This window comes from Sinocyclocheilus grahami, unplaced genomic scaffold (assembly GCF_001515645.1).
Source record: "Sinocyclocheilus grahami isolate Dianchi unplaced genomic scaffold, SAMN03320097.WGS_v1.1 scaffold357.1, whole genome shotgun sequence".
Taxonomy (NCBI): Eukaryota; Metazoa; Chordata; class Actinopteri; order Cypriniformes; family Cyprinidae; genus Sinocyclocheilus; species Sinocyclocheilus grahami.
Window position 1 is genome coordinate 75,555 of NW_015505536.1, and position 27,967 is coordinate 103,521.

At 35.5% G+C, this 27,967-nt stretch overlaps 2 protein-coding genes across 5 annotated transcripts in view; both read left to right on the forward strand.

Moving 5' to 3' along the window:
- The window catches only part of LOC107548899 (V-set domain-containing T-cell activation inhibitor 1-like), a 6,758-nt gene extending 3,922 nt beyond the window's left edge, over positions 1-2,836 (forward strand). Inside the window, exons 3-6 of one of the 2 annotated variants that reach the window (XM_016229755.1) lie at positions 730-776; positions 861-1,193; positions 1,313-1,416; positions 1,507-2,836. In XM_016229755.1, coding sequence (XP_016085241.1) covers positions 730-776; positions 861-1,193; positions 1,313-1,416; positions 1,507-1,530 — 508 coding nt within the window. In that variant the 3' untranslated portion in view covers positions 1,531-2,836. The remainder of the gene's footprint in view (positions 1-729; positions 777-860; positions 1,194-1,312; positions 1,417-1,506) is intronic. The other variant, XM_016229756.1, reaches the window with a different exon arrangement.
- A 12,992-nt stretch (positions 2,837-15,828) lies between these two features.
- LOC107548900 (SLAM family member 5-like) lies at positions 15,829-20,084 on the forward strand. 3 transcript variants are annotated; one of them, XM_016229758.1, is made up of 5 exons: positions 15,829-15,985; positions 17,207-17,521; positions 17,827-18,129; positions 19,505-19,627; positions 19,724-20,084. In XM_016229758.1, the coding sequence occupies exons 1-5, from the start codon at positions 15,922-15,924 to the stop codon at positions 19,810-19,812; spliced, it is 894 nt and encodes a 297-aa protein (XP_016085244.1). In that variant the 5' UTR covers positions 15,829-15,921; the 3' UTR covers positions 19,813-20,084. The 3 variants fall into 3 exon arrangements, with proteins under 3 accessions (XP_016085244.1, XP_016085245.1, XP_016085246.1); XM_016229759.1 differs by having other exon boundaries at positions 19,526-19,627; XM_016229760.1 differs by having other exon boundaries at positions 19,565-19,627.
- The last annotated feature ends 7,883 nt before the right edge of the window (positions 20,085-27,967 follow it).

Here is a 27,967-nt window from a genome sequence, read left to right on the forward strand (position 1 = left end):
TATATATATATATATATATATATATATATATATATATATATATATATATATATATATATATATATATATACTTTATATGTAAATTGAACAGATTAAAGTTTCACTCTTGAGTCAAACCAAAACATTGGTCAATGCATGCATACACACAGACTAAATCAAATATGCTGACACAAACCTGAAATGTCAATTAACATCAAGTCTCAAAGTTCTTGTACATTGCATGACAAAAATTCACAACATTTGTGGATCGTGTCACCATATTAAATATCGTCTGTGTATGCATGTGTTGACCTACTGAAACTTCAGCTAACATCAGATCTCATAGTTCTCACACACTGCATAACCAAACATTTGAGGCATTTCATTCCTCGTTTCATTTGAAGCATTTTAATTCAAAACAGCACATACGTTTGAAAACAAACATCAAACAGATATATAAAGCAGTTCTAAAGACAATGATTTAGCCACTGAAGGTCATTTAGTATTGCATGGATTTATGTTCTTTCTGTGACACTAGAGCCACAGTAGAGAAAGATAGGGATTTTTTTTTTTAAGAATAGAGAATTTAAATATGATGACAATCATTTTTAATCTCATAACGGCCTAGTAGAACACTGTCTCTAAAGTGTTCATTTCAGAGGCTGAGATATTATGCATTTACTCCAGTACGTGTTTCTGATGATGTAGCTCAGTCTGAGAGAAATTAATCATTTGTTTCTGTTTACTCAGGTGGTGTTTTTTTAATCTGCTGCATGTGTTTCTATTAGCAAATGAAGGTGAGCACTAAAATGAACAATTATTTGTTAAGCAATGTCACACTTTAAACATTTTTTTGCTCATAACTTTCTCTCTGTTTTCAGTGTCTCTGCAGGAGACTGTTGTTGGTTTTATTGGAGGCTCTGCTGTTTTACCTTGTTCTTCTAAAGAACCTCCGCATACAATTCAAGACATAAATCAAGTGCGTTGGAGAAACAAGTACAACTTGAATGTGTATGAGATTATTAAGGGTAAAGTCTCTGTGGAAGAACAGAATCCACAGTACAAGAACAGAACTGAAAGCTTTCCTGAGGAGTATATGAGAGGAAACTTCTCCATCAAACTCAACAACCTTCAACACGCTGATGCAGGAGAATACACATGCTACATCATCATGGAGGAATCAGAAGACCATACTGTTAAGCTTTTGACTGAAGGTGCGTAAAACCTAATAATTGACAAAAATATTTATTGTTTCTTGCATAGACATTATGAAACGATGCACACATTTTGTGTGTGTTTTTCCTCCATCTTTTATAATTATTTTGTCTTCCAGAGAGACCAGAAAGACAACTCCCCAATGAAGGAACAAAACCAAGACCAGATATGATTGTAATGATCATTTCTGTTCTGTGTATTGGCATTATATTTTCATTGGTTGTAAGTTTATTCATCAGTCATAATTAAAATGTATTTCATATTGTAATTAAGTGACAGCCTCTAATTACATTTTTTAACATTGTTTTACAGAACTCTGCCACAGCGTCTTTCTAAAGAGTTGTTTTGTCATCACTCACTTCCCAGTTCCTATACTCGACGTCATCTGCACAGGTTCCTAGGAATGTCTGTATATCATCTAGATATATCTTTGTTGTTGTCCAGACCCTCATTAATCTATGCAGCCCATCTAAACCTTTTGTGCAGTCATGCAAATACCAGCATGCACTGAAAATGTAAAAGCTCTCTCTATAGATGACCTATTGTGGTGGAGGTAGACATCAATGATGAGTTCTGGTGCTTTTGATACAGTATTGAGAGGACTATTTTACAATTACAAAATTATAATTTCAGTATACAAAAGGCTGTGAAAAGGTTTTAATGTGAACCAGTCCTAGGCATCATGTGATGTGCGGTATCAAAGTACAACGTGTATGTTTCATTACAATCACTAAGATTCTTTTTTGTCACTTTTTCAAAAATGTCCACACAGTTCTCCTAATCAACAATTTCATCTTGGCACAGCAGCTATTTTTACATTCAGAATGCACTAAAACTATCAAAACACTTCATACTTCATGTGTCAAATCAAATCATTCTTCCATAACACTAGCAAAGATTGTCACCGCATAAAACAATGACCTAAATACACTCACGACTGGTAGCATTATCTACAACATTTTCTTTTATAACTTGTTCAGTTTTGTATTATGTGAGCTTTTGAGCTTATGTTGTGGAAGGAGTATGCCAATGTGCAAGTTAGCCTGCAAGTTTTTATGTCTGAGCAAGAAAGGAATTCATGCAGTTTGAATGATGTAGTCAGTCACTGATTGCATTTTGTGCCAAACAATGATATAGAATGCACAGTTTAAGTCACATCGACTGCTGTAGCGCTCACTGTGTGAAGAGTTTAGAAAAAGTGACCTAATTGTTGAAAAATGGTTCTAAAGACTGTACAAAAAAAAAGAAAAACCTGTGTATGTAATGTGAATAATATAGCAATGTACTGTATGGATAACCACCATTATAATACAGGTGTTAAAACAGAAAACCACCTGATGGTTCAGAGTTCATCATAAATGGCCTGTCCAGAAACCAATGCCAGAACTTGTTTATAGATGAACATTGCATCACACAAACAGAAAACACCGTAATGTGCATGTACATTTATTCATTTAGCAGACACTTTTACCTGGAATACACAAGCAATTCATCATAAAAAGGCAAATAAACACAAGTGCTCATAATACAAAATTTCAGACATACAGTAGTTTAGAATAGTACAAGATTAAGGAAAAGTGAAAGCACTGAGGAATTTTTTTTAGTAGGATGCTCATGGAAGAGATTAGTTTTCAGCTGTCACTTAAATCAAGCGTAGCGTTAGTTCTGGCAGGTCACGTTAGTCAAGCTCGCATCGGCTGACTCTCAGCTGATCCCCATCTACCTATGGGAATACGACACCTATCTAAGCATTCATACATAAGGTCCCTCAGTATTATCAGCAGTTTTGCATTGCTCAATAGCTAATTACCCTCCTCCATCCCCAGCTCCTCCTCTTTCAGTCAGGATTCAGACTTCTGATTCTCCTTTGAATCAGACTAATTCTAAAATGTGTACATAACATTATTGAACTTTAACGATATCTACAATACATTTATGTTGGTTCTGTTCTGTTTACCCTGGGGGGGTTATCGCTGCTCTCCCTGCTGTCATCCATGCTAGGCTGCATGGATGTGCAGGGAGTTCTTGCCCAGAACAGAACCATACCGCCAATCCAAACTGTATGCTAATTGTCAATCATCTTTGACGATAGTGGTCCTGACAGAAATATTGTCAGGGATTCGGCATTCCGGTTAGGGGTTGAGAAGATCATTCCACCAGCAAGGAACAGTGAATGTAAATGTTCTGGAAAGGGATTTTGTGCCTCTCTGTGATGGTACCACAAGGCATTGCTCACTTACCGGCCTTAGGAGGGGATGTGGGCTCGTAAGAGCGAGTGGACGTAGGAGGGTGCAGAGCCCATGGCTGATCTGTATGCAAGCAGCAATGTCTTGAACTTGATGCGAGCCGCAACTGTTAGCCAGTGGAGAGAGATAAAGAGAGGTGTGACGTGGGCCCTTTTGGGCTCGTTGGATAACTGAACTATCCCGCCAGACCATTTATTATAATCTTATATCTTTATATTACTTTATATATTTACTCTATGTTTAGCTACTTTTATATTACTTTTCTTTCTGTATTTTCTTAATATTCATGTAGAAATTCAAAGCTATGGTGTACTGTCTTCATAAATAAGTTAGAGATAAGGCCATATCTCCATTTGTCACAGGATGATGTTGTGAGTCTCCCTGTATCTTTTGGCTGGTATTTTGGATATGTTACGTTACACACGTTTTTCAGTAAAATTATATATAATTTGATATTAAGCCATTTATAATTTTTCCACTTACGTATACAGTAACTTACAGTTAACCAGTTTTTACAGTGGAAATCTTCTATGGAGAAACAACAAACATGACGGGTGCATTGCTGTTGTGATCATGAGTCTCAGGCTGAATCTTGATTTCCATCTGCGATGCTCAGGAATCAACACACGCATTGTTGAGTATTTTCTCAGTATTATCTCATCAATCTCTACTCATTTACCTTGTTTTTAAATTTTTTTATTGAATGTGTATGTGACAGAGAAGTGGTCTCCAATCACTAGTTTTACTGGTGTTTTCATGGTGTTATTCATTTTATAAAATTGATATGCAATTTTATATTTCCTGGTTTCAGCAGAATGGGCATGAACTTTTCAGGCACACCTGTAGAGAGAGCTCTCATGTTAGCTATATGGAAATGTTTATGCACTACTCGGAGAACAAATGTTTAAACATACTTGAGGAAGACAATCTCTGTACTTGGGTCACAATCACTGTGGAGTGCTAACACTTCACTTCTGTGTACCTCTTTGATAAAGAGTGACAAAGTTGTGTACCTTATTAGTCATTATATGTTGCTTGAAACCAAAATACTCTTGTTCAGTTGCAACTATAAGAAACTTGAAATTAAAAATGAAAATAAATAAATACAGATACGAAATGACATCTGTGTGTATGTGGATTTTATTGTTTTTTTTAAGCACTGTTTGGTGGATGTTATGATATTGCCTTAATAGTTAGAACAATATGCATATCTAAACCAAAATATAACAATTATTTAGTTTCTTAGCTAATTCACTACTCAACTCTGCAGTAGAAAAGGCAGATGTTTAAAAATTGAATAATAATCTTATAATATACAGGCACAAAAGTAATAGCTGTTTCTCCATAAAATATGGCTTTATGGATTTGTTGATATAAAATCTCTAATGGTTAGTAATACACACTTAAGAAAATTATGTGAATACTGATACATAAATGTTAGTTTTTTTGTTTGTTTTTTTACAATAACTAGAACCAGTTCCCTTTCAAGGGAATTTCGAACTGTGTCCTCTAGGGGTCGCTATGGGGAATGCCTTCAGCGTGACCGGTGTCAATGCAATGTTAAATGCATTTCCCCATAGCAACCCCTAGAGGACGCAGTGTCTCGTTCCCTTCTCATGGAACCATGGTTACATACATAACCTGAGACGTTTCTCATTATGTAGGTCATTTTTTCAAAACTCCTCACTATGTGTATATGTGGGATAAACTGTGGATCATTCATCATTGCTTTGGCACATGCATTCAGTACATCTTTCCAGATTTGGTTATGGGAAAGTGAGGACGGTCGCAACACTTTTAGCTTTTCCTCCAGTTTCTCAGAGACTGAGAGTATTTGTATTGGAAAGCCAAAATTTGATTATATTAAACCAACATCTGTCAGCTACTCACCCACACTGCTGTAACATGACTTTGTGATGATATACGTACACTTTATACTTGAATAGACATGGTCAAATGTTGCAACTGACCCTATAACGGGATAGTTGCAACAGTTAAATTGGCTGTATAAAGACAAAGACTATTAAATGAAAAAAAAAACATTTTCAAGTAACAAGTAACAATTACTCTCACTTTAGCTTCTGCTATGCCTACATCATGCGTCATACATTGTAACTCGACACTTTTGTAAATGTGCATGTACAGCAGTTGGCAGAAGCCAGTGATAGAAATACCAGTCAATTTTGACCTTGTGGGGACATTTTTTGGTCCCCATGAGGAAAAGCTTATAAATCAAACAGAATGATTTGTATGATCAGAATGAAAGAAGAAGGTAAAAAAAAACAGTTTGTATGCCTATGGAATGTCCCCATAATGATAGGAATACCAGTGTGTGAGTGTGAGTGTGTGTGTGTGTGTGTGTGTGTGTGTGTGTGTGATGTAGCTTATGTGTGTGTGAGACAAAGAGAGGCTAAGACAAAAGGAAATTAGTCTACATCAGATCAGCTATTTACATAAATAAAAAAGGGGAAGAAACCTGACTCTTGAAAGGGGCTCTTTATTAATCCATAAAATTTGAATTTGGTTATGTTATGAGAAGTTGTATATCAATGGTGTGATGAGAGACAGCGTGTTGAGACAACAACATGTCCCTACACTGACACCCAAGACGAAACTTGCTATGCTAGTTTGGCACATGCTAGCTATGCCTATGAGAAGCAAAGAAAACACTGATAAAATTATATGATTTTACAATGCTACAGATTAGAGAGTATGACAAAAACTCTGATTAAAAAAATACCTTGAAAAATATTTCTTGCGGAAGGAATGGTCACATGTGTCTACTTAGGAATGAGGATGGGCTAATTGAGCATGTGCAGCATGAATACTGAAGGAATAAGCCAATGAACCTGTTGGATCGGTTTGCAAATCACACTGAACGATTCATTTGTGAATCGGACTGATCCAATTGCAGCTGTTCTTGAGTCAACAAGATCACAACTTGGTTCAAATAACTAACTGGCCTGCTCTGCTCGTCTGGAATGAGGATGAAGTGAAGTGTGTGTCCGGGAATGAGAAGGGTGATGTTGTAGGTACATGTAGGTTGCAGATATGCATGATGATGGAAGAATAATGTTGTCCCACTCTGATCTTATCTGATACACCTGTTCTTCCTCATCCTCCTCTTATTCTCATTCCTTCAGCTCCAGTTCTTGCTTTACCATTGATTTCCATTTTCCTATAAAATTGGGAAGCTTCATCTTTGTCCTATTATAGTGCTAAAGCTTTGATTTCTAAGTGAACTACTGTTTACATCTCTGAGGACTGGGTGTTTCCAATTGTTGTTTCTAAGAGCTTGACACTGTGATTGGCATTGCTATCTAAAGTTACTAAAGATAATTTATATGTTGTGCCTAATGTAGAGAACTGTGTGTAGTGTTTTGCAAAAAGTGTAAAGCAGGAACTGTGCTTGCTGTATTGCAGACTTGGTTTTATGGATTTGGTAAATGAGTTTCAGGTTTTGGTGACTGTGTTTCAAGTTCCAGTTTTAGTGTGGAAACAATTGGGAAAAAAATGTAACACTGTAGCCTAAATTTATGTTCGTTGTGATTGCTGTTGTTTGGAGTTGAAGAGGCCTGTCTTAAAGATAAAGTGGTCTCTTAGTGTCTCCAAGTGGTCTTTTTTTTTTTGGTATCGCACCTTAACTTTTTACTTATTACAGTAGTATAAAATTGTATACAAATATACATGTATACAATGCACTGTATTCACAAATCGTTATTCAGCTTGTTGTAATCAGCATAATTGTTTCAAACTAGACAAACAAATTACCACATTTTGGCATTATTACTATTTAGAATTATATATTTATATAATATTTATATGCATTACAAAAGTTGTAAATGGCAATCACAAGTGATTGTTTAGTTTTTGGGGATTTTTTTCCTAATAAAAAAGGTACAACAGAGGGCTGCTGTTTGCCATATACATATACATCTGGCCATCAGAAGACATTTTTGGAAATCTAACATTGTAGTTAAAGGGGTCATAGGATGCCCATTTTCCACAAGTTGATATGATTCTTTAGGGTTTTAATGAAAAGTCTGTAACATAGTTTGGTTAAAATTTCTCAATGGTAATGTAAAAAACAAATTTTTTACCCTGTCAAAAACAGCTCTTTTCAGATCAAGCCGTTTTTGTAGCATTTTCCTTGAAATGTTAATGAGCTCTGCTGACCCCGCCCCTCTCTTCCAAGCTGCTCTCAGAGAGACTGTTTACTTTAGCCACATTCATCGTGAAACTTGCTAATTAGCACATTATTAGGAAAGGCAATTTGCAAAGATTCATTACAAAACATTATACTCACTTCTTCTGTAGATGAGGCTGGATCATGAATGATTTGTGCGAACATAGACGCATTTATGTAGATTGGGGGCGCAATCCCTTCAGAAACAAATGTAATCCACTGCGTCTTCAGTGGCTCAGATGTCGGGAGTAAATGACAACTGCTATGTTCATTATTACATCCAACAACAGAACATTTCTTGACAAGAAGTCATTCTTGTCTACAACTGCTCCAGCGGTGAAACAGTGGCAGACTGATGACAGCTCACTTAGGGCGGGTCTAAGGTAAGACACCAGTCCAGTCTGTGGTGAAACGCCATTGTCAATCAAACTATCATGGGAGAGGCCTGTCTGTGTGACGTCACACAGACAGGCATCTGAGATTGGATTTTTATCATTATAGGGTGGTTGTGTACACACACTGCCAACACACATTTCAGTTCAGACAGCTTGTAAAAGTGCATGTAGCATTATGACCCCTTTAAGCATAATATGACACAATTTAAGATATTAAGTATGTTAAATCTAAAATATATGTAAAACAATGAATTCGTCATTTTCTGTGATATAGTAAATGATTTACTATAATTTATATAATTTACTATATCTTACACAATATAGGCCTATGGTTCTGCTGGCTGTAAATCTTTTACCAAATATGTAAATGTTCACCAAATGTCTAATGTCATTGTAGTGGAACATATCAGCTTTATGGAAATGAACAGCTCATATTAATCACACTTGCACATGTATCAGTGTTTGTGTCGAGTCTTCAGGTTGTTCGAGAATCATTAGAAGCTGCTGTAGGTCTGTATCTTCAGGTTGCTGTGGGTGTTTCTAACTTCCATAAGTAAGTACCTTTAATAGGCCTATAAGAATGCATTAATAATATTAAAAACTACTTATGGGAAAAGAGCATTATGATATTTTTACAAAGTGCTTATGTTTTACATATGGAGTCATGCTACATTTAATTGCAATCCACCAATCATTCCAATGACCAGAACAACACTGATCAGACCAAACACAAGAGAAATAGTCTGAATGGGAACAAAATCTAAATAACAAAAATAAATGTAACAACCATTTAATGAAATTAATCATCAATTGGTAAATAAAACATAAATTATAAGATAAATAACTAATGAAATATTGAGTTAAAACTGTCAAACAAACAAAACAAAACAAAAAAACCTACAAGTTATATTTATTGGTTGTATGGGTTCAGAAATATTTTTGATATTTGAATATCAACTAACCAAAGTACAGTTTTTTGTTTTGTTTTTTGTTTTAATTTACAAAAAGTAGGCAGCTAAAGCTAATATCATCTCTGATGTACCTGCACACGGCTGACAGAGTTGGCTGATGTTCAGATGTTTGGTCTGGTTGCTGATGTTGTTGTTGAGCACACAGCTGTATGTGTTTTTATCCTGATGTTCCACCTCCAGAGGTAAAGAGAGACTGATGCTGAGATCAGACACACTGATGCTGGAGATTAATCTAATCAATGTTTAATTCTGTGAGTGATTGTGACAAATATTTATCATGAGTCTATAGACACTATTAATAGACACACTATCAGGAACAAGTACTATTCGTTCATCCTACAGAATAAACCACATTCATCTAGTTCAGCTTTTGCTACACTGACCCAAATAAAGCTCAGACCACAACAGGTTTCTGTTTGACTCACAAACTAAGCTGGTCAGAGTGCCTTCATATTTATGTCCAAAAAAAAAAAGTCACTTTTGCGCTTTTCTGAAAGAACTTTCACTTCATCAAGAAATAAAAAAAAGATATATGTCTTTTCTCCTCTGGATCTTGACGTCTTGAACTAAAGCAGCAACAGTAGCCATGCCCACCAGAGCACATATGACCAATCAGATCACAGCTTCAACCTTGGTCATTTAAAACTCTAAATTGTCTGACCTAAACTATTGAACAGACTCAAAATGTCTGTCAGGATACCAACCATAAGTGAAAGTAAGCATGCGTGTATTTGTGTTTGTGCATCGGAATAAGTTCAAGATGATTTCTACAAGCTATATGATAATTAAACTTAATTAATGAAGTACTGGAATGGAAACGTCTCTTTTTTGTATATATAAAATAGACTATCTAACGTTACAAAAACACATTAAAGGGGTTTAAACATTGACATAGGTGCAATTTTATAGGTGGTTGATACTTTTTATTATGTACATTGACTTTTCAGTTGAAGTCCAGTACAAAGGTTACTATAGAACACTAAGGATATGTTGTAACATGCGGTTGAAAACTCCCTATAACAATAACGTCTCTGTCCTGGCAGCTTATCACAGTCACATGATTGTTGAGCAATGGCATGTTATTCGATACTGCACTGCTCTTACATTTGTAAGGTTGTATAGGTTTAAATGTACAGTACAAGTCCGTTTTAGACCACCAGAGTTGAAATGACATTTAAATACAGTTTTAAATGATTTCACCTTATAAGGCACATTTGTATTCTGTTTATATCTTCACAAATCCATGGCCCATACTATGAATTAGCCATGTTTTCCAGAATAATTCCTCCTTACTTATACAAAGCTGATTAATGTATATTTATGTATTGGGTCTGAACCACATTTGACTCTTATTGCAATTTATAAAGCAGTTCTTGAAATGTTTAGTTTCCTTTAAGACCATTAAACAGTGTTTATTGTAGCAAACATTTGCTGGACTAAATTTAGAGACCCTGTTCACCTACAATGTTTCTCTTTCTTCTTTCTTTCAGTCTTGTAATCTAATAACTGAAGACCTAGTGTCATTTATTTCTGTCGTGTTGTGTAGCATTACCACCCATAATGATCAAGATCTTTTTATTCTATAGTGTGTCTAATTTTGCTTATGATCTTTCCTTGTAAATTATACACCTGATTTATAAAGAAAGGAAACTTAAGAAGAAAGCTTGTCAGGGCTTGTCATCGCCTGATGCCAGGGCAAATGGGTGTTGTCCAGTTTACGTTCTACCTGACAAAAGAAGTCTGTTCCTGTCTTTCCACTCACAAGGTCAGAAGCTGCTGTTATCAACACAGGTGTGAATGAGCTAAGGAATCAACCTTCCACGTAAGTTCCGGACTGCACAGGTGGTCCAACAAAGAAAATATGTATAGCTCAATGTTTCCAAGCCTTGTGTTTCTAAATTTATCGTTACTGATCTTCACAAATGGTAAGATTAGATTTTATAGCTTTGTCCTTTCTTTCAGTTTAAGAACCGCGTGCACTGATCAATCTGTAAGTTTGTGGATTTAAATTAACTCGTGAACTAGGATTCAAAACATGAGCTGAAATGTGTGTGCGCACGATTTGTAATGAGAGAAATTCTGTTTCTGAATTCTCTATTTTTGCAGCCATGATGGTTTATAATTACAAAGAGATTAATCTAATCAATGTTTAATTCTGTGACTGTGACAAATATTTATCATGTCAAATCTGTAGAGAGTAGACCAAACCCTGCTGTTGTACTCAACATAGACAGTAACATTGAATGTTTTCTCTGCTTCTTTATTTGTGGTGATCTCTACTTTATAAAGTCCAGAGTCTGTGGTTCTGATGTTTGTGATGGTGAGAGATCCAGTCTGACTGTCCATCTTCACTCTGTCTCTGAATCTCTCATCAGTAACATGACTTATATTTATACGACTCTTATTTTTCGTAAAAGAGTAGGGGTGTAACCCCAGTGTCCTGGCCAAATTGCCCTCCTGGCCTTTGTCAATCATGGCCTCCTAATAATCCCCAACCACTTGATTGGCTCTATATGACTCTCTCTCCTCTCTCCACCTGTAGCTGGTGTGTGGTGAGCGGACTGGCGCCATTGTACTGTGGCTGCCGTCGCATCATCCAAGTGGTGATGGTTGAGGAGAGACCCCACCCACATGATTGTAAAGCACTTTGGGTGTACAACAATACACAATAAAGCACTATATAAATGCATCATTCATTCATTCATTCATATTTGCTGCTCTGTTGATTTCAGCAATGACAATATCTGGGTTTTCAGCTCCAAACATCCACTCTATCAATGCATAATTTCCCTGTGTGTCAGTATCAGTGTGTAGAGTGACTGAATCTCCCTCCATCACTGACACAGTCTTCATTTCACCTGACACAACACTAAAAACTCCTGAAACACATTCATACATGAACTCACAATTCTGAAACTTTTTTCAAACTCAATACAAGAACAGCAGTTCAGACTGATTTGAGGATTTTTAGGGAAAAAAGCAAACTTTACATTCTTATGTTTAAGCATTTTATCATTTTGAACACAATATTTAGTAGCCAAAATTGGGAAAATTGATTTTGCTCAAATTTTAATGAATAGGGCTGAGGTGTGTTTGTATGTTTGTTAGGAAAATGTGACCTTTACTAGATTTCTGCACCCTAAACTTTGAGTTTAATTCTGTAGGGGGGTTGGGGAATGTGGTTAGATTCAGGGGCGGACTTACCCATTAGGCAAAGGTAGGTGACCGCCTTGGGCCCCCAAAAGCCAAGGGCCCCCAAAAGCCAAGAGCCCCCTAAAATGCCTTTCATATAGGAGATGCGCATTAAGCACTGACACGTGAACGGTTGCTGTTTGCGGTGTTTATTACCACGAAAACCGTCCGAGTTGAACGTACTTTCTGTGTATTCTGCTTGAAGGAGATGAACATATTATACATCTGAAGCTGTCATTAAATATTGAGAAACAGTGTGTATTATATGTTTATAATTGTTTTAAATGCAGCTTACTATTTATGAGAAGGAACCAAGTAGAGGACACATACGCATTTACTTTTTTGGTTGATATAATCCTTAGGTGTGTAAATGTATAATTGCCTTTTCATTATTTGTTCAGTTTTATTTAAATTTGTAGTTAGGATAACTAAAAATAAATTTATTTTAAAGTTTAGAATTAGACAGCCATTGCACACAGGATTACGCTGGTAACTCATCAGCGGACTTTCCTCGTCAATATAGGCTTTATTTTTTATCACACTTTCCTCATTCTATATTTCTGATGTTCCAAAAGCGCCTCCTACTGACAGAGAATGAATGTATAATAATAATCCAGTCTGTAGTTTATGTTCAATGCGAAAATCCACCCACATAACTCCGTTTTAAATTAATATAATAATTTATACTTTTGACTCACCCCTGGTTTAAATGCTCAATTGTGAGGTTTATCATTTGAAAATTTATTTTGTTTTTGTGAAAACCTGTATCTCAACTGTAAATCAGTTGCTATTTCGTGGTCTACAACATGGAAGAAAACCATTATAACATGTACATTGTATAGGGAAACTTGTTTTTCCTCACTGTGCACATGACAATAAACGCTTTGAATCTTGAATCTCTGCATGAAAAATGTAGAAACATTGGACACAACTATGGGGCACCATTGTGCAGCAGCAAGCATCACAATGCAAATCACTATATCTTTACATTTTATGTACATTAACAGTTATTTAGCATACACTGATTCTATAAAAATGTAATCAAATGAAAAACTCAGCTTACGGTGTACCCTTGCACAACTGTAGTGGCTGTTATAGTCACCTATCCTTTGCAAATCTCCAACAGAACCATTTTCATAACATGCAGGAATCAGCTCCTTCTACCTTGCTCAAGTTTTCTTATAAATAGATTAACTCATTTTTTTACTATGCCGATGTATTTAAAAAAACATCAGTGTTGATAGTTGTATGTCTTTAGTTGACTGTAAACCTGTTTTGTTTAGAGAAGAATGAATGGATGTGAGGTTCATATTGATGGTTGGATGAAATATCCTTTACGCAGAAACTACACCTGCAAACCAACCACACACATCCATTAATAGACACACTATCAGGAACAAGTACTATTCGTTCATCCTACAGAATAAACCACATTCATCTAGTTCAGCTTGTGCTACACTGACCCAAATAAAGCTCAGACCACAACAGGTTTCTGTTTGACTCACAAACTAAGCTGGTCAGAGTGCCTTCATATTTATGTCCCAAAAAAAAAATTTTTTCTGAAATAACTGGCAAAATCTGAACTGCTCAGGTGAATTTACAATATTGTACCATATTCTTTATAACCTTGCTGAATATTTGAATATCTGAATATTTAGCATTAAAATGTATCAAGATGAGTCAATAAATAGACATTTGATAACTAAGTTCATTCTACAAGCTATATGATAATTAAACTTAATAAATGAAGTACTGGAATGGAAACGTCTCTTTTTTGTGTATATAAAATAGACTATCTAATGTTACAAAAACACATTAAAGGGGTTTAAACATTGACATAGGTGCAATTTTATAGGTGGTTGATACTTTTTATTATGTACATTGACTTTTCAGTTGAAGTCCAGTACAAAGGTTACTATAGAACACTAAGGATATGTTGTAACATGCCCACATTCATCTAGTTCAGCTTGTGCTACACTGACCCAAATAAAGCTCAGACCACAACAGGTTTCTGTTTGACTCACAAACTAAGCTGGTCAGAGTGCCTTCATATTTATGTCCCAAAAAAAAAATTTTTTCTGAAATAACTGGCAAAATCTGAACTGCTCAGGTGAATTTACAATATTGTACCATATTCTTTATAACCTTGCTGAATATTTGAATATCTGAATATTTAGCATTAAAATGTATCAAGATGAGTCAATAAATAGACATTTGATAACTAAGTTCATTCTACAAGCTATATGATAATTAAACTTAATAAATGAAGTACTGGAATGGAAACGTCTCTTTTTTTGTGTATATAAAATAGACTATCTAACATTACAAAAACACATTAAAGGGGTTTAAACATTGACATAGCTGCAATTTTATAGGTGGTTGATACTTTTTATTATGTACATTGACTTTTCAGTTGAAGTCCAGTACAAAGGTTACTATAGAACACTAAGGATATGTTGTAACATGCGGTTGAAAACTCCCTATAACAATAACGTCTCTGTCCTGGCAGCTTATCACAGTCACATGATTGTTGAGCAATGGCATGTTATTCGATACTGCACTGCTCTTACATTTGTAAGGTTGTATAGGTTTAAATGTACAGTACAAGTCCGTTTTAGACCACCAGAGTTTAAATGACATTTAAATACCGTTTTAAATGATTTCACCTTATAAGGCACATTTGTATTCTGTTTATATCTTCACAAATCCATGGCCCATACTATGAATTAGCCATGTTTTCCAGAATAATTCCTCCTTACTTATACAAAGCTGATTAATGTATATTTATGTATTGGGTCTGAACTACATTTGACTCTTATTGCAATTTATAAAGCAGTTCTTGACATTTTTAGTTTCCTTTAAGACCATTAAACAGTGTTTATTGTAGCAAATAATTGCTGGACTAAATTTAGAGACCCTGTTCACCTACAATGTTTCTCTTTCTTCTTTCTTTCAGTCTTGTAATCTAATAACTGAAGACCTAGTGTCATTTATTTCTGTCGTGTTGTGTACAGCATTACCACCCATAATGATCAAGATCTTTTTATTCTATAGAGTGTTTAATTTTGTTTCTGATCTTTCCTTATAAATTATACACCTGATTTTTTTTTAAACGCCCCATTTATAAAGAAAGGAAACTTAAGAAGGCGGCTTGTCAGGGCATATTTCAGTGGTTAGAGCGTTTCACCTACAATGTTTCTCTTTCTTCTTTCTTTCAGTCTTGTAATCTAATAACTGAAGACCTAGTGTCCTTTATTTCTGTCGTGTTGTGTACAGCATTACCACCCATAATGATCAAGATCTTTTTATTCTATAGAGTGTTTAATTTTGTTTCTGATCTTTCCTTATAAATTATACACCTGATTTTTTTTTTAAACGCCCCATTTATAAAGAAAGGAAACTTAAGAAGGCGGCTTGTCAGGGCATATTTCAGTGGTTAGAGCACACCTATGTTACCTGTACAGTATTCTTTCACTTTCAGTTAACGCTGAAATTAGGACTGGGCCAATAGACGATTGCCATGTTTCTTTGTAGACATCGCCTGATGCCAATTTGGTAGACATTGCCCAACCCAAATGGGTGTTGTCCAGTTTACGTTTTACCTGACAAAAGAAGTCTGTTCCTGTCTTTCCACTCACAAGGTCAGAAGCTGCTGTTATCAACACAGGTGTGAATGAGCTAAGGAATCAACCTTCCACGTCAGTTCCTTACTGCACAGGTGGTCCAAGAAAGAAAATATGTATAGCTCAATGTTTCCAAGTCTTGTGTTTCTAAATTTATCGTTGCTGATCTTCACAAATGGTAAGATTAGATTTTATAGCTTTGTCCTTTCTTTCAGTTTAAGAACCGCGTGCACTGATCAATCTGTACGTTTGTGGATTTAAATTAACTTGTGATCTAGGATTCAAAACATGAGCTGAAATGTGTGTGCGCACGATTTGTAATGAGAGAAATTCAGTTTCTGAATTCTCTATTTTTGCAGCCATGATGGTTTATAATTACAAAGCTGTATTTCACAGATATGCACTGTGACATGCTTCAGAAAACTAAATAAGTGTATTTAAAATTCACCAAAAGTGTTTCTTCTGCAGAATAGAAACATTTTGTGTGTTGAATTGGACCTTATTGATTTGCATCGTATGGACAAACACAGTTGAAACGTACTTTAGAATATTGTCTTCTTTTCCAGAGAAGATGGAAATTCTTGGAATGACCCGAGGGTTTGTCAATGATGACACATGAAAGAACTATCCGTTTAAAAATGTACTATCAGTTTAAAATACAAACAAGAGACCGGTAGAGCAGGTTTTCTGGTCCTTTCAAAAACTATGTCTCTTTCTCGGAAAAAGAGAAAGCCATTATCCTGAGGGTGTGGCACTGTGTTGGCAGTTGGCACTGTATGTTTGTTTATCATTAAACAGTGTTTTCTGTGTGACCTACACGCACTGTTCTACACTGGGCGAAAACAGATTTTTGACGTTTTGATCACTGGAGAATGTTTTACAAAAACATGCTATTTCAGTTTTTTGTACTTCAAAATTTCATATTTAATACAATTTGCTATTTGTCGTTTCTTTGTAATTATTTGTGAAATTTACTACTGTAGCCATTTCCGTGAAAACTGTTTCAAAGCCAGTTTCTTTAAGTGAACATAAGATTAGATTTTTTTTTTTTGTTGATCAAAATGAAGATGTTGTTTTAAACTGCAAGCACTACATCTAATGTCATTCTTTTTCACTAACTGATAAACCTAACCGTTTTTATATTGTATAAATTTTTTTTTTTTGACAAATTATAGTATGTCTTTATCCTATAATTGCAACGTTATGTGGGATCAGGGATGGCTATAGTTAGTATAATTTAACAATTATGGAGAGTATAGTGTGAGTAAAAACATCATAAATACTTGCGCACACACACACACACACACACACACAAAATAGACAATAGTTTTATCATTACTGTCATGTCAATGTTAATCATATAATCTTACACCTGGAAACCATTGTTTTTGTTCACTAGGTGTGTTTGGTGTTGAGACAGAAGATGTGGGGGGGATGGAGGGGGATCCTGTCACGCTACACACAGGTGTTGAAAAACAGAAAGATGATCTGATAGTATGGTATTACGGACCTGAAAAAACTCTAGATGTCCAAATCAATGGAAAGGCCAGTAAAACCATAATAGCTGATAGGGTTGCTGGCAGAGTGCAGGTGGATGGTCAGACTGGATCTCTCACCTTCACAAACATCAGAACCACAGATTCTGGACTTTATAATCTTAAGATCAGCAGCAAAAATAGGGCTTCATACAAGAGATTCAGTGTTTCGGTCTATGGTGAGTATTTCAATTTCAGTGACCTTGATACATTACAAATATATTATGAATGAATAAACAAACAAATCAATCAATCAATCAACTCTACGTAAGGGAACACCAAACAAACAACAGGAAAAAGTAAAATCAGCTGAGTTCATTTACTGAATATGACAGATTCAGAAACATTAGATTTTGATGAATTTTTCCTTTTAACATTTTGAACATTTAGAAGTAAGACACTGTATGAATACATTAGATTTTCTGTTTTCATATCTTCCTGCAGTCTAATATGAAGAAACAATCTTTTCTCTATCGTATTTTAGATCTTCTTCCCGTTCCTGTCATCATCAGAAACACTTCACAATGTTCTTCATCGTCTGGAAGTTCATCAGTGTCTAAATGTTCACTGCTGTGTTCAGTGCTGAATGTGAGTCATGTGACTCTCTCCTGGTACAAAGGAAACAGTTTAATCTCCAACATCAGTGCGTCTGATCTCAGAAACAGTCTCTCTTTACCTCTGGAGGTGGAACATCAGGATAAAAACACATACAGCTGTGTGCTCAACAATCCCATCAGCAACCAGACCAAACATCTGGACATCAGTCAACTCTGTCAGCCGTGTGCAGGTACATCCGAGATGATATTAGTGTTTTACACTGAGTTGATCTCTGTCAGTCACGCATTTAATAAATGTGGATTTAAATCATGCAATAATTTAATTATTACTTAGAACTGAATGATTGATTATCTGCAGGCAGGCAAGGAGTGGTAGAAGCAGGAGCTACATGCGACAAGGTTTATTAAAGCAGCATATGTAACTTTTGGCGCTCTAGCGGTTAATAAACAGAACTGGAAGAACATTCCAACCGGAGCTACTTCTCTAAGTTTATGTCTATGGCGATTCACGCAGTTATGTGTTACTCAGCAGCGGTGACGACCCGACCAGGCTACAATAGTCCAAATATAAGTACTTATTATAAATGTACCTTAGTGATTCAGAATAAGACAAAAACGCGGTTTGGAAGATAAATTCATGTACTCTCTCATTATATACATTTTGCCAATTTTGAACACAGAAAAAGTTATATAGTGCTGCTTTAACACTGCAAGAAGAAAATAATCCAAAAGACAGTAAGACAAGTGAACTAAGACAATAACCAACCCAGACAGTGGAAACTAGGCAGTATATGTACACAGAACAAAACAATGAGCTAAACACAGATGAACATAATGAGTAACCATGAAAACAAACTAACTAAGAACAATAAAAAACCTAGGAAACCAATAAGAACACTAGAAACACAGGCAACTAAGAACACAGGAACTATGAACTCAGAAACAAAATGAACATCAAATATATTTGAGCCCATGCAGCCCATTTCCCATATCCACATAATCATTAATAGTCATTTTATTATTTGTATTTATTTATTAATTTATCATGTATCTTTAATTACATATTGCCATATGGACAGTCAGTCAGTAATCATGAATGTATATCTGACAAACTTAAATAAAACACGTTTTCAAGACGAATGTGATTTCAAGATGGATGTCTCTGAAACAAACTACTTGTCTGATGAAGTCAGAATAAGGTTGTTTGAATTAAACCCCACTTTGTATCCCGTGTGATTATTATTATTTTACTTACACATTAGGCCAAAAGAGACTACTGACTGTGTCATAGGAAGTAAGTTAACACTTTATTTTCAGGTGGCATACAGTAGTTACACATGTACTTACTTTGGTAATAACAATAAATGATGCATAAGCAACAAACCCTAAGCCACATTAACATTAACTAGTAATTTAATATTACACATTACTAATTTGTGTTATTATTGCGTAATAATATCACCTTAAAATAAAATGTAACCGGAAGTAATTGTCAGCCGGTTCCCATGAGTGACCAGTCGCATCCCTAATGCATCCCTAATAGCTACTGTACTTTTAGGTCCTTAATGTATTTCATATCAGTTTTTGTTTTTCTTTGTCTTTTAGGTTCTTACTTTGAAACCACAGATCTTCCAGTGTTTTTAATTCCAGTGCTGCTTTCTGTAGTAATAGTACTAGTGATCGGAGCTGTGATATACTTCAGGACAAAGAGAGGAGGATATCAAAAAGGCAGGTCTTATGAAAACTAAACATTGTTCATGTCTTTCTAATATCTCCCAATGATTGAAAAAAGAAAATATCATTATGTGTCATTCTGCATTTCAGCCAACTTGATGCAATTTGGACACACTGAAACCATCACAGAAGCTCTGACCGTCAAAGAAAGCAAACACAAAATCCAGCAACAAGTTTGAAGATGCAAACACAGGGATTCATGGATTCTAGCTATGGTTGTTTTTTTTCTTTCCTCTCTTCATTGATATCACTTTTCTCCAGCAGCCTGAATCATTTACATTTTTCTAATCTCTGAAATGTTCTAATAAATAGATCATTTTTTCCAGTAGGTAAAGCAGAATCTAAATGGATAGTTCACTCAGAAATGAAAATTCTGCCATCATTACTCACCCTCATGTCGTCTCATACCTGTATGAGTTTCTCTCTTCTGGCGAACACAAAATAAGTCTATACAGTGGAAGTCAATAGGAACCATAACAGTTTGGTTACCAATATTCTTCAAAATATCTTCTTTTATGTTCAACAAAAGAATGAAAGTCATACAGATTTAAAATGACATGAGGATGAGTAAATTATGACAGAAATTACATTTTTTGACTGAAGTAAGCTTTAACCTTTTAAGGCTTTAATCTGAATGGTTATAAAAAGAAAGTCGCAATAAGTTAGGAACAATGAAAAAAGAAAACAATTATAGCTAGACTAATCTAAGCCTGTCTACTAAAGTGGTGCAGGGACAACACACTTTAGGTGAACCCTAAAGTGTAATAAGAGGTCAATTCCATCGATTCCTGGGGCTTTCTTGTTTGGCAGATATTTCTTAGCCTATGCAAGTTCCAAAATAATGTGTAAACCATGCCATATAGTCGATTCGTCAGCTATATGCCGGTCCCAAGCCCGGATAAATGGTGAGGGTTGGGGACAGCAATGGTGAACGACTCTGTAAAAAAATGTTCGCCAAAAACTTGCAGGGTCTGAGCAACAAATCTTCAGCCAAAATTAGACAAAACTAATTGGATACTAAATTGCTGGCTGCCGATAGTGAACAACAATGTATGGGAGAGTCCTATTGAGTAAAGCTGAGAGTTTTAATTTTAAGCAAATTGCAGTAGATTATCTATCAAACTGCCATTTTCATAAGCTCTTGAATCCTGTAAGACTGTACTTAAATATTGTACTTAAAAATAATTCCCCATCCTACACATGAAAAGAAAAAAATGCACAAAAAAAAGAAGAAATCTGCAAAAGTAGAAAAAAAAATCATAAAATTACTGTCAACAGATCACTTTATTTGTTGGTGTGGTTGGCAAATAAATGTACTTTTTATTTCCGAACTCTTCTGTAATCAAGGGGAATTTTTTAATTTGCTGATTTTATTACTTTGAAGAGTGATATAGTTAAAATTTTAATATGAGCATTTGATGAATGTCTCCTTACAAACATCTTATCACAAGTGATGAAATGATTACTAGCATAATGAGTTAATGCTTTATAGTTAAGGCAAGACACTCCAGGTGAAAACATTATTTTTTATGCCTTGTCAATTTTGATCTGGGCCATTTGGGCTATTTCACAGCATGTTGTTTCAGACAAGTGGAAAGAAAATAACCAAAATAAACTTTTAAATATTTATTTTATTGCACTTTATATATTTGTATGTATAGATTTAAATTACAACACATTTCTTTAAATGTTTTTTCTCAAAATGATTTTTCCCCCCCCTCATGCACTGACCCAGAAATGTCCACTTTGATAGCACTCACATACACCCTTTACAGAAGGGTTTGTTTTAGATTATGATTTATTTTCACATTATTATATTTATTACTTGCCACAATATTTTCAATTTTTGTAATAAGAAGTGATATCTAAAATCTCCTAAAAACCTGTAACTCTAATATGTCAACAAAATGAAACAAGAAATGTAAATCTTCATCCAAAGTTCAGATTTCTGCTCTGGAAATGTATACAATTTAGTGCATATTTAATTAGATAATGCCTCATTTGCATATTTAAACATTACATTTAAAAAACCTTTAATACAAAAATGTTTGCAATTCTTAGTGTTATCAGTCAATTGAGGAAGCGGTGATATTTGTTAATTTTTTACCCTATTTGCTTGGGGTGTCTTGCCTTAAAAATGATATACCCAGGGCCAGTGTTGTGGCCCCTTATATTTTTCTAACTCATTTAACATACTTAAATTAATTCAAAGTATGTTCAAATTATTGTATTTTATAATGTATTTTAACTAAATAAAAATTACAAACTACAGTTGGTGTGTGTTCACTTTTTGTGAAAAAAAATAAACCTAGCATGTGTGCATCTGTTATTGGTTGTGACAGCATCTGATGTGTTATTACGCCTTCAGCATATTCATATGCATGCAGAGTGAGGCACCGTTATTAGCAACAACATTTCATAGATCATGTAAATTAAACATGGATATTAGAAAATTGCTTGTTGGTTCTGCTTCTGCAAGGCGTTCTTCAGATTCAGAATGTATTAGTACTCTGCCTTCTCATACCGCAGAGTGCAACACTCAATTTTCCAGTAAGTTATGAATGGGCTTGACCTGTATGACCTTTAAAAACGCTGACATGTCCGAGGACCACAACCCCAACAACATCATGGCTACATCAGGCTACTCGCCCCTCCACTGACAGCTGGTGTGTGGTGGGCTTTCTTGTACACTACTGCAGCAAAAATTACAGTAACAACTCCTGTACAAACTCCTGGTTAAAATCCATTTAATTTAAAATAATAAGTGTATAAGTCATCACAAGAAAACATACATTAAAATACCAAGTCACAACACACTTACAAAAAATATCACAAATAAATGCATATTTTAAATAAAAATAATAAATATTAAAAAAATAATATATAAAACAAAGAAACACAGTTACTATGAGCAAAACATAATTAATGAGGAATCAGAATGTGATTATCTCACGATGCCTGCGTACACTACCTCATCCTCTTGTTTAACGCTCTGTAAAAAAAAAACACAACTTTTATATAATATATATTGCTTTTTTTTTTTAAGAATTAATCATACTAAAAATGTTACATACCTCAAGTACCATTAACCATTGATAAAAGAAACAACAAAAAATCCACACAAATAGCAAGAGCTGTCTGAAACTGGAAAAGTTATTATTATTTTTTTGCGCATTAACTGTAATTTTGCCACCAATTAAAGGGGTCATATGATGTTGCTAAAAATAACATTATTTGGTGTATTTGGTTTAATGAAACGTGTTTATGCGATTTAAAAAATACATTATTTTCCACATACTGTACATTATTGTTTCTCCTCTATGCCCCGCCTTTCTGAAATGCATCGATTTTTACAAAGCTCATCGGTCTGAAAAGCGAGGTGTGCTCTGATTGGCCAGGTATCCAGTGCGTTGTGATTGGCCGAATACCTCAAGCATGTGACGGAAATGTTACGCCCCTCAACATACTGTGATGATGCCCTGTCCGGCCGGAGCGACGATTCAAAAACATGAAAACCCATTATAAACGAGGCATTTGTTGCATCCAGTGGGGACATAATTATGGATTATAATGACTTATACTGTCTTTTTACGCGTTGCGTTGCATCGCGACATGTAAACATAAAACCATGTCTGTATTTGTAATTCGGAGAAATGACAAACAAAGTGCTACTCTACACTGCCCAAAACTCGCGTTTGAATCGTCAGTGGCAAATTCTTTAAATATAAAAAACGTACTTACAGTCTGTGAGTCAGAACAGCCGGCATTGTAGTCTACTCTACCAGGATCAGGAAACAGTCCTCCATAAAATGCGCTGGACACATCTGAATATTTGGGTTGAACTGTTCTGGAACAGTGTTGTAAATACAACTTAACCACTGATTTCTAGTCGTGTCCTCTTTTGGAAGACCAAACGAAGTAGTTTCACTTTCACAACGAAAAACACAGCGTCACACGGTGGGCTTGAGTGAGTGGCGGCGGCCTAGCGTGAGCGGTGGCCGGCGGATTCGACAAAGGAGCGGCCGGCGGGCTTGCGGCAACCACATATGACGACCCTGGGTTGGACTCCGCTTCGTCCACGGTGAAAGCCGATCCGGCGATCCACAGCGCAAAGTTGATGTATTTCCTCAGTGACCAGCACGGATCAGCACCAGGCATGACGAAGCGGATATCGTCCTCTTTTGGAAGACCAAACAAAGTAGTTTCGCTTTCACAACGAATCACACAGCATCTCCACAACATGGCGGCGGCAACAACAATATTACAGCGAGAATAAAAGTTACGCCTTCTTTCTTTGCGTGAACATTTGGGACATGCAAATCTTCCCACACAGTGATGTAGACGTGGGGGCGTGTTTAAACGAGGCGTTTTAGGAGGGAGTGAACAAGTCTTAACTTTTATAAAGAATATCTCTTTGGGTTTGAGACGTTAGTCTTTGCAACTTCAGGGATCTTATCTATTCACGAACAGCTTGTAACACTCCAAAGAGAGAGGAAAACTTGAAATTGCATCATATGACCCCTTTAAGTCTTTTTTTTTTTCTAAAGTAGTGCATTTGTTTATCAAGAACACAATAGGGTATGTGAAAAGCTTGAGATTAAACATGTGATATGTGGAAAAATCAAGCAAAATATTTATAGATTTTATAATTATAGAATGTCTTTTCCAATCATTCTGTGTCTAATTAAAATATAATTTAACTGTTTTTAGGATACACAAAATGCTAGCCATGAAAGTCAGCAAGACTTTGGCCATTTTATTTTTATTAAAATGTCATTTCCTGAATGAAATTCCAACAATAAACATGAAATTTAATTGAAACTGAATTTACCTTATATTTATACTATGAATTATATATACTTCATATTCATATTTTATAATTTATTCCGAAGCAATTAGTCTTTATTGTTCTATCAGCTCTTTAAATCTTACTAAGTCATCCAACTAAAATGACTTTAATTACAAATCAAGCAGCACCAGCGGTTGCCAATGAAACGGCCGTTCTATGCACACACTCCAAAACGAAGTGTTATTCTTAATTGCAGGTCAGTGTAAAACTGATGTGTCAGCTGCTGTGACTGCTAATTAATTCTGCTCACAAACGAAGCCAGAGACCATCTCCATCTGCTGCTGTTTAACCTGGGAGAGAGTGGCATGTCAGATTGTCATGCTCTTTTTATGATAGCGTGCTCGTCTGCGATTATGACTTTTAATGGAACAAGGTACATTGACGCACATGCTTATCACAGTCTAAAAGGTTTTCAATCCAATTACACAAATGTGTGTTTTCTTTAGCAGTGATTTTGTAAGTTTATTTCAAGCATCTAGTTTAAAACTTTCATAAATGATAAATAATTCATTAAATAATATTAAAAATAAATAAAATTAAATAATTGTAAACCAGAATAATTAAAATGCATGTTGTGTATGTTTTAATTGCATACCATTTATTAGCTAATATGTATGTCGGCTAAAACGATGCTTAAAGGGTTAGTTCACCCAAAAATGAAAATTATGTCATTGATTTCTCACCCTCATGTCGTTTCAAACCCATAAGACCTTCGTTCATCTTCAGAACACAAATTAAGATATTTCTGATGGAATCTGAGAGCTGTCTGACTGCAACACAACTGAAATGTTCCCAAGTCCAGAAATGTAGCAAGGAGATCTGTAAAATAATCCATGTGACATCAGGGGTTCAACCGTAATTTTACGAAGCTACGAGAATAATTTTTGTGCGCAAAAGAAAAGAAAAATGACTTTATTCAACAATTCGTCTCCCCCTGTATCGCCATTTTGGAGAGTATCAGCAGGATGTAAACAGCGTACGCTGTTCTGTGTCAGCTGCGTCACTCCGGATCTGTTTCCTACGTTGTTGTGATTTGATCTGAACGAAAACAACGTACGCTGTTTACGTCTAGCCCCAAGTCCAGAAATGTAGCAAGGAGATCTGTAAAATAATCCATGTGACATCAGGGGTTCAACCGTAATTTTACGAAGCTACGAGAATAATTTTTGTGCGCAAAAGAAAAGAAAAATGACTTTATTCAACAATTCGTCTCCTCCGCGTCCCCCTGTATCGCCATTTTGGAGAGTATCAGCAGAATGTAAACAGGGTACGCTGTTCTGTGTCAGCTGCGTCACTCCGGATCTGTTTCCTACGTTGTTGTGATTTGATCTGAACGAAAACAACGTACGCTGTTTACGTCTAGCTGGTACTCTACAAAATGGCTCTACAGGGTGGAGGAGACGAATTGTTGAATAAAGTTGTTTTTTTTTGCGCACAAAAAGTATTTTCATAGCCTCATATACGCGTCCCCCTGTATCGCCATTTTGGAGAGTATCAGCAGAATGTAAACAGGGTACGCTGTTCTGTGTCAGCTGCGTCACTCCGGATCTGTTTCCTACGTTGTTGTGATTTGATCTGAATGAAAACAACGTACGCTGTTTACGTCTAGCTGGTACTCTACAAAATGGCTCTACAGGGTGGAGGAGACGAATTGTTGAATAAAGTTTTTTTTTTTTTTTGCGCACAAAAAGTATTTTCATAGCCTCATATAATTGCTGATGAACCACTGATGGCACATGGATTATTTTACAGATCTACTTGCTACGTTTCTGGACTTGGGAACATTTCAGTTGTATTGCTGTCTATGGGAGGGTCAGACAGCTCTCAGATTCCATCAAAAATATCTTAATTTGTGTTCTGAAGATTTTTGGGTGAACTAACCCTTTAAATATATTTTCTGTTACCTTTTTTATACTATATATTGGGGAAATTTATATGCCAAAAAAAGGTCACAAAAGGTCAGCGAACTGTATCTTTCCCCAGGGCAGTAGTGGAAGAAGAGAGAGAGTGTGTGTGTGTGTGTGTACATACATACACTGTACATATATATATATATGTGTTTGTGTAGAAATATATATTTAACTTCTGCAATACATCCAATATTCAACATAAAACTGAAAATTCAGCTTGAAATAATATAGGATATATTGGTTTTTACAGTATTTCCTGACCATGCGGCCTTGGTTACATCAGCAGAAAATACTAAATCATTAAAGAGATAGAGAAAGATATTTAATGCTGAGAAAAGCACACATTTTTTTCTTTACAATAAAAAAGACTCTGCATTTTTATTCCCAAATAACAATAGTGAAGTCATTAAAAATTACTCTTTAGATTTATATGCACTGTGATGAATCATGCACACACAGTCGGACATTATCATGGAACATAAAGGAACATTTATAGGTTCAATTTTTGATTTCATGTTTGATTATAAATGAGGGCTGATCTTTTAATTCAATCAGATGTGGGGTTGGCTGTGTGGACATGTGGTCTTTCAGAAGAGGGAAAATCAACCCCCATAACGCTTCTGTCGGAGAAAACAGGCATCATCAATAATGAATTACTAAACAAGGCCGTCATTAAGAGCTCCCCGCTGTCTCTGTCCAGCGCAGGGATGGGGTGGGCAGACAGCATGACTCATGCACGGACTTGCAGAGATTAGGCTGAGAAACCGAGATAAATAGAGATAGATTTAGATTGAGAGAGAGAGAGAGAGAGAGAAAGGAAGGAAGCGGGAAGGGGTCAGGGTGGAGGCAGTGAGGGAGAGAGTAGGCTTCTATTAGAGTTCATTCAGAAGTTAAGAGTCACAATGATAGCCTCTTGTCAGCAGAGTAGACCAAAACACACAACACACTGTGCTGTGCTGTGTGTCTGTGCACGACTCTAAACGATCCTAAGCTGAGAGACCAAGGAGATTTCTAAGTGATTGTTAAATGTTATTTCATAAAAAAAAGACCAGGATGAAGAGGGTAAAAAAATTTATAAAATAAATATATAAATAAAATGATCCAGATCTTTTTATTATTTTGTATTTCCCTTATTTAATTGCCTGTCTGTCTATTTATCTTCCATCTGTCTGTCCATCCATCTATCTATCTATCTATCTATCTATCTATCTATCTATCTATCTATCTATCTATCTATCTTGCATCATTCATCCATCCATCTTTCCATCTATATACATTTTCCATCTATCTATCTATCTATCTATCTATCTATCTATCTATCTATCTATCTATCTATCTATCTATCTATCTATCTATCTATCTATCTATCTATCTGTCTGTCTGTCTGTCTGTCTGTCTGTCTGTCTGTCTTTGCATTTTTTTGTCCATCCATCCATCCAGCCATCCATCTGTCTATATCTCTCATCTCTCCATCTATTTATATCTATATTTCCATACATTTTCTGTTCATTCATCCATGCATAAATTAAATATAAGAGCTAAGGACTAAAATCCAGGGCGAAGAGATGTTAAAAA

Excerpts from the sequence above, each read along its gene's own strand:
- LOC107548900 (XM_016229758.1), top strand. The coding sequence starts at position 15,922 with ATGTATAGCTCAATGTTTCCAAGTCTTGTGTTTCTAAATTTATCGTTG. Across the intron at positions 15,986-17,206 it reads GTTGCTGATCTTCACAAATG|GTGTGTTTGGTGTTGAGACA; the intron begins GTAAGATTAGAT and ends TTTGTTCACTAG. Across the intron at positions 18,130-19,504 it reads ACTCTGTCAGCCGTGTGCAG|GTTCTTACTTTGAAACCACA; the intron begins GTACATCCGAGA and ends TTTGTCTTTTAG.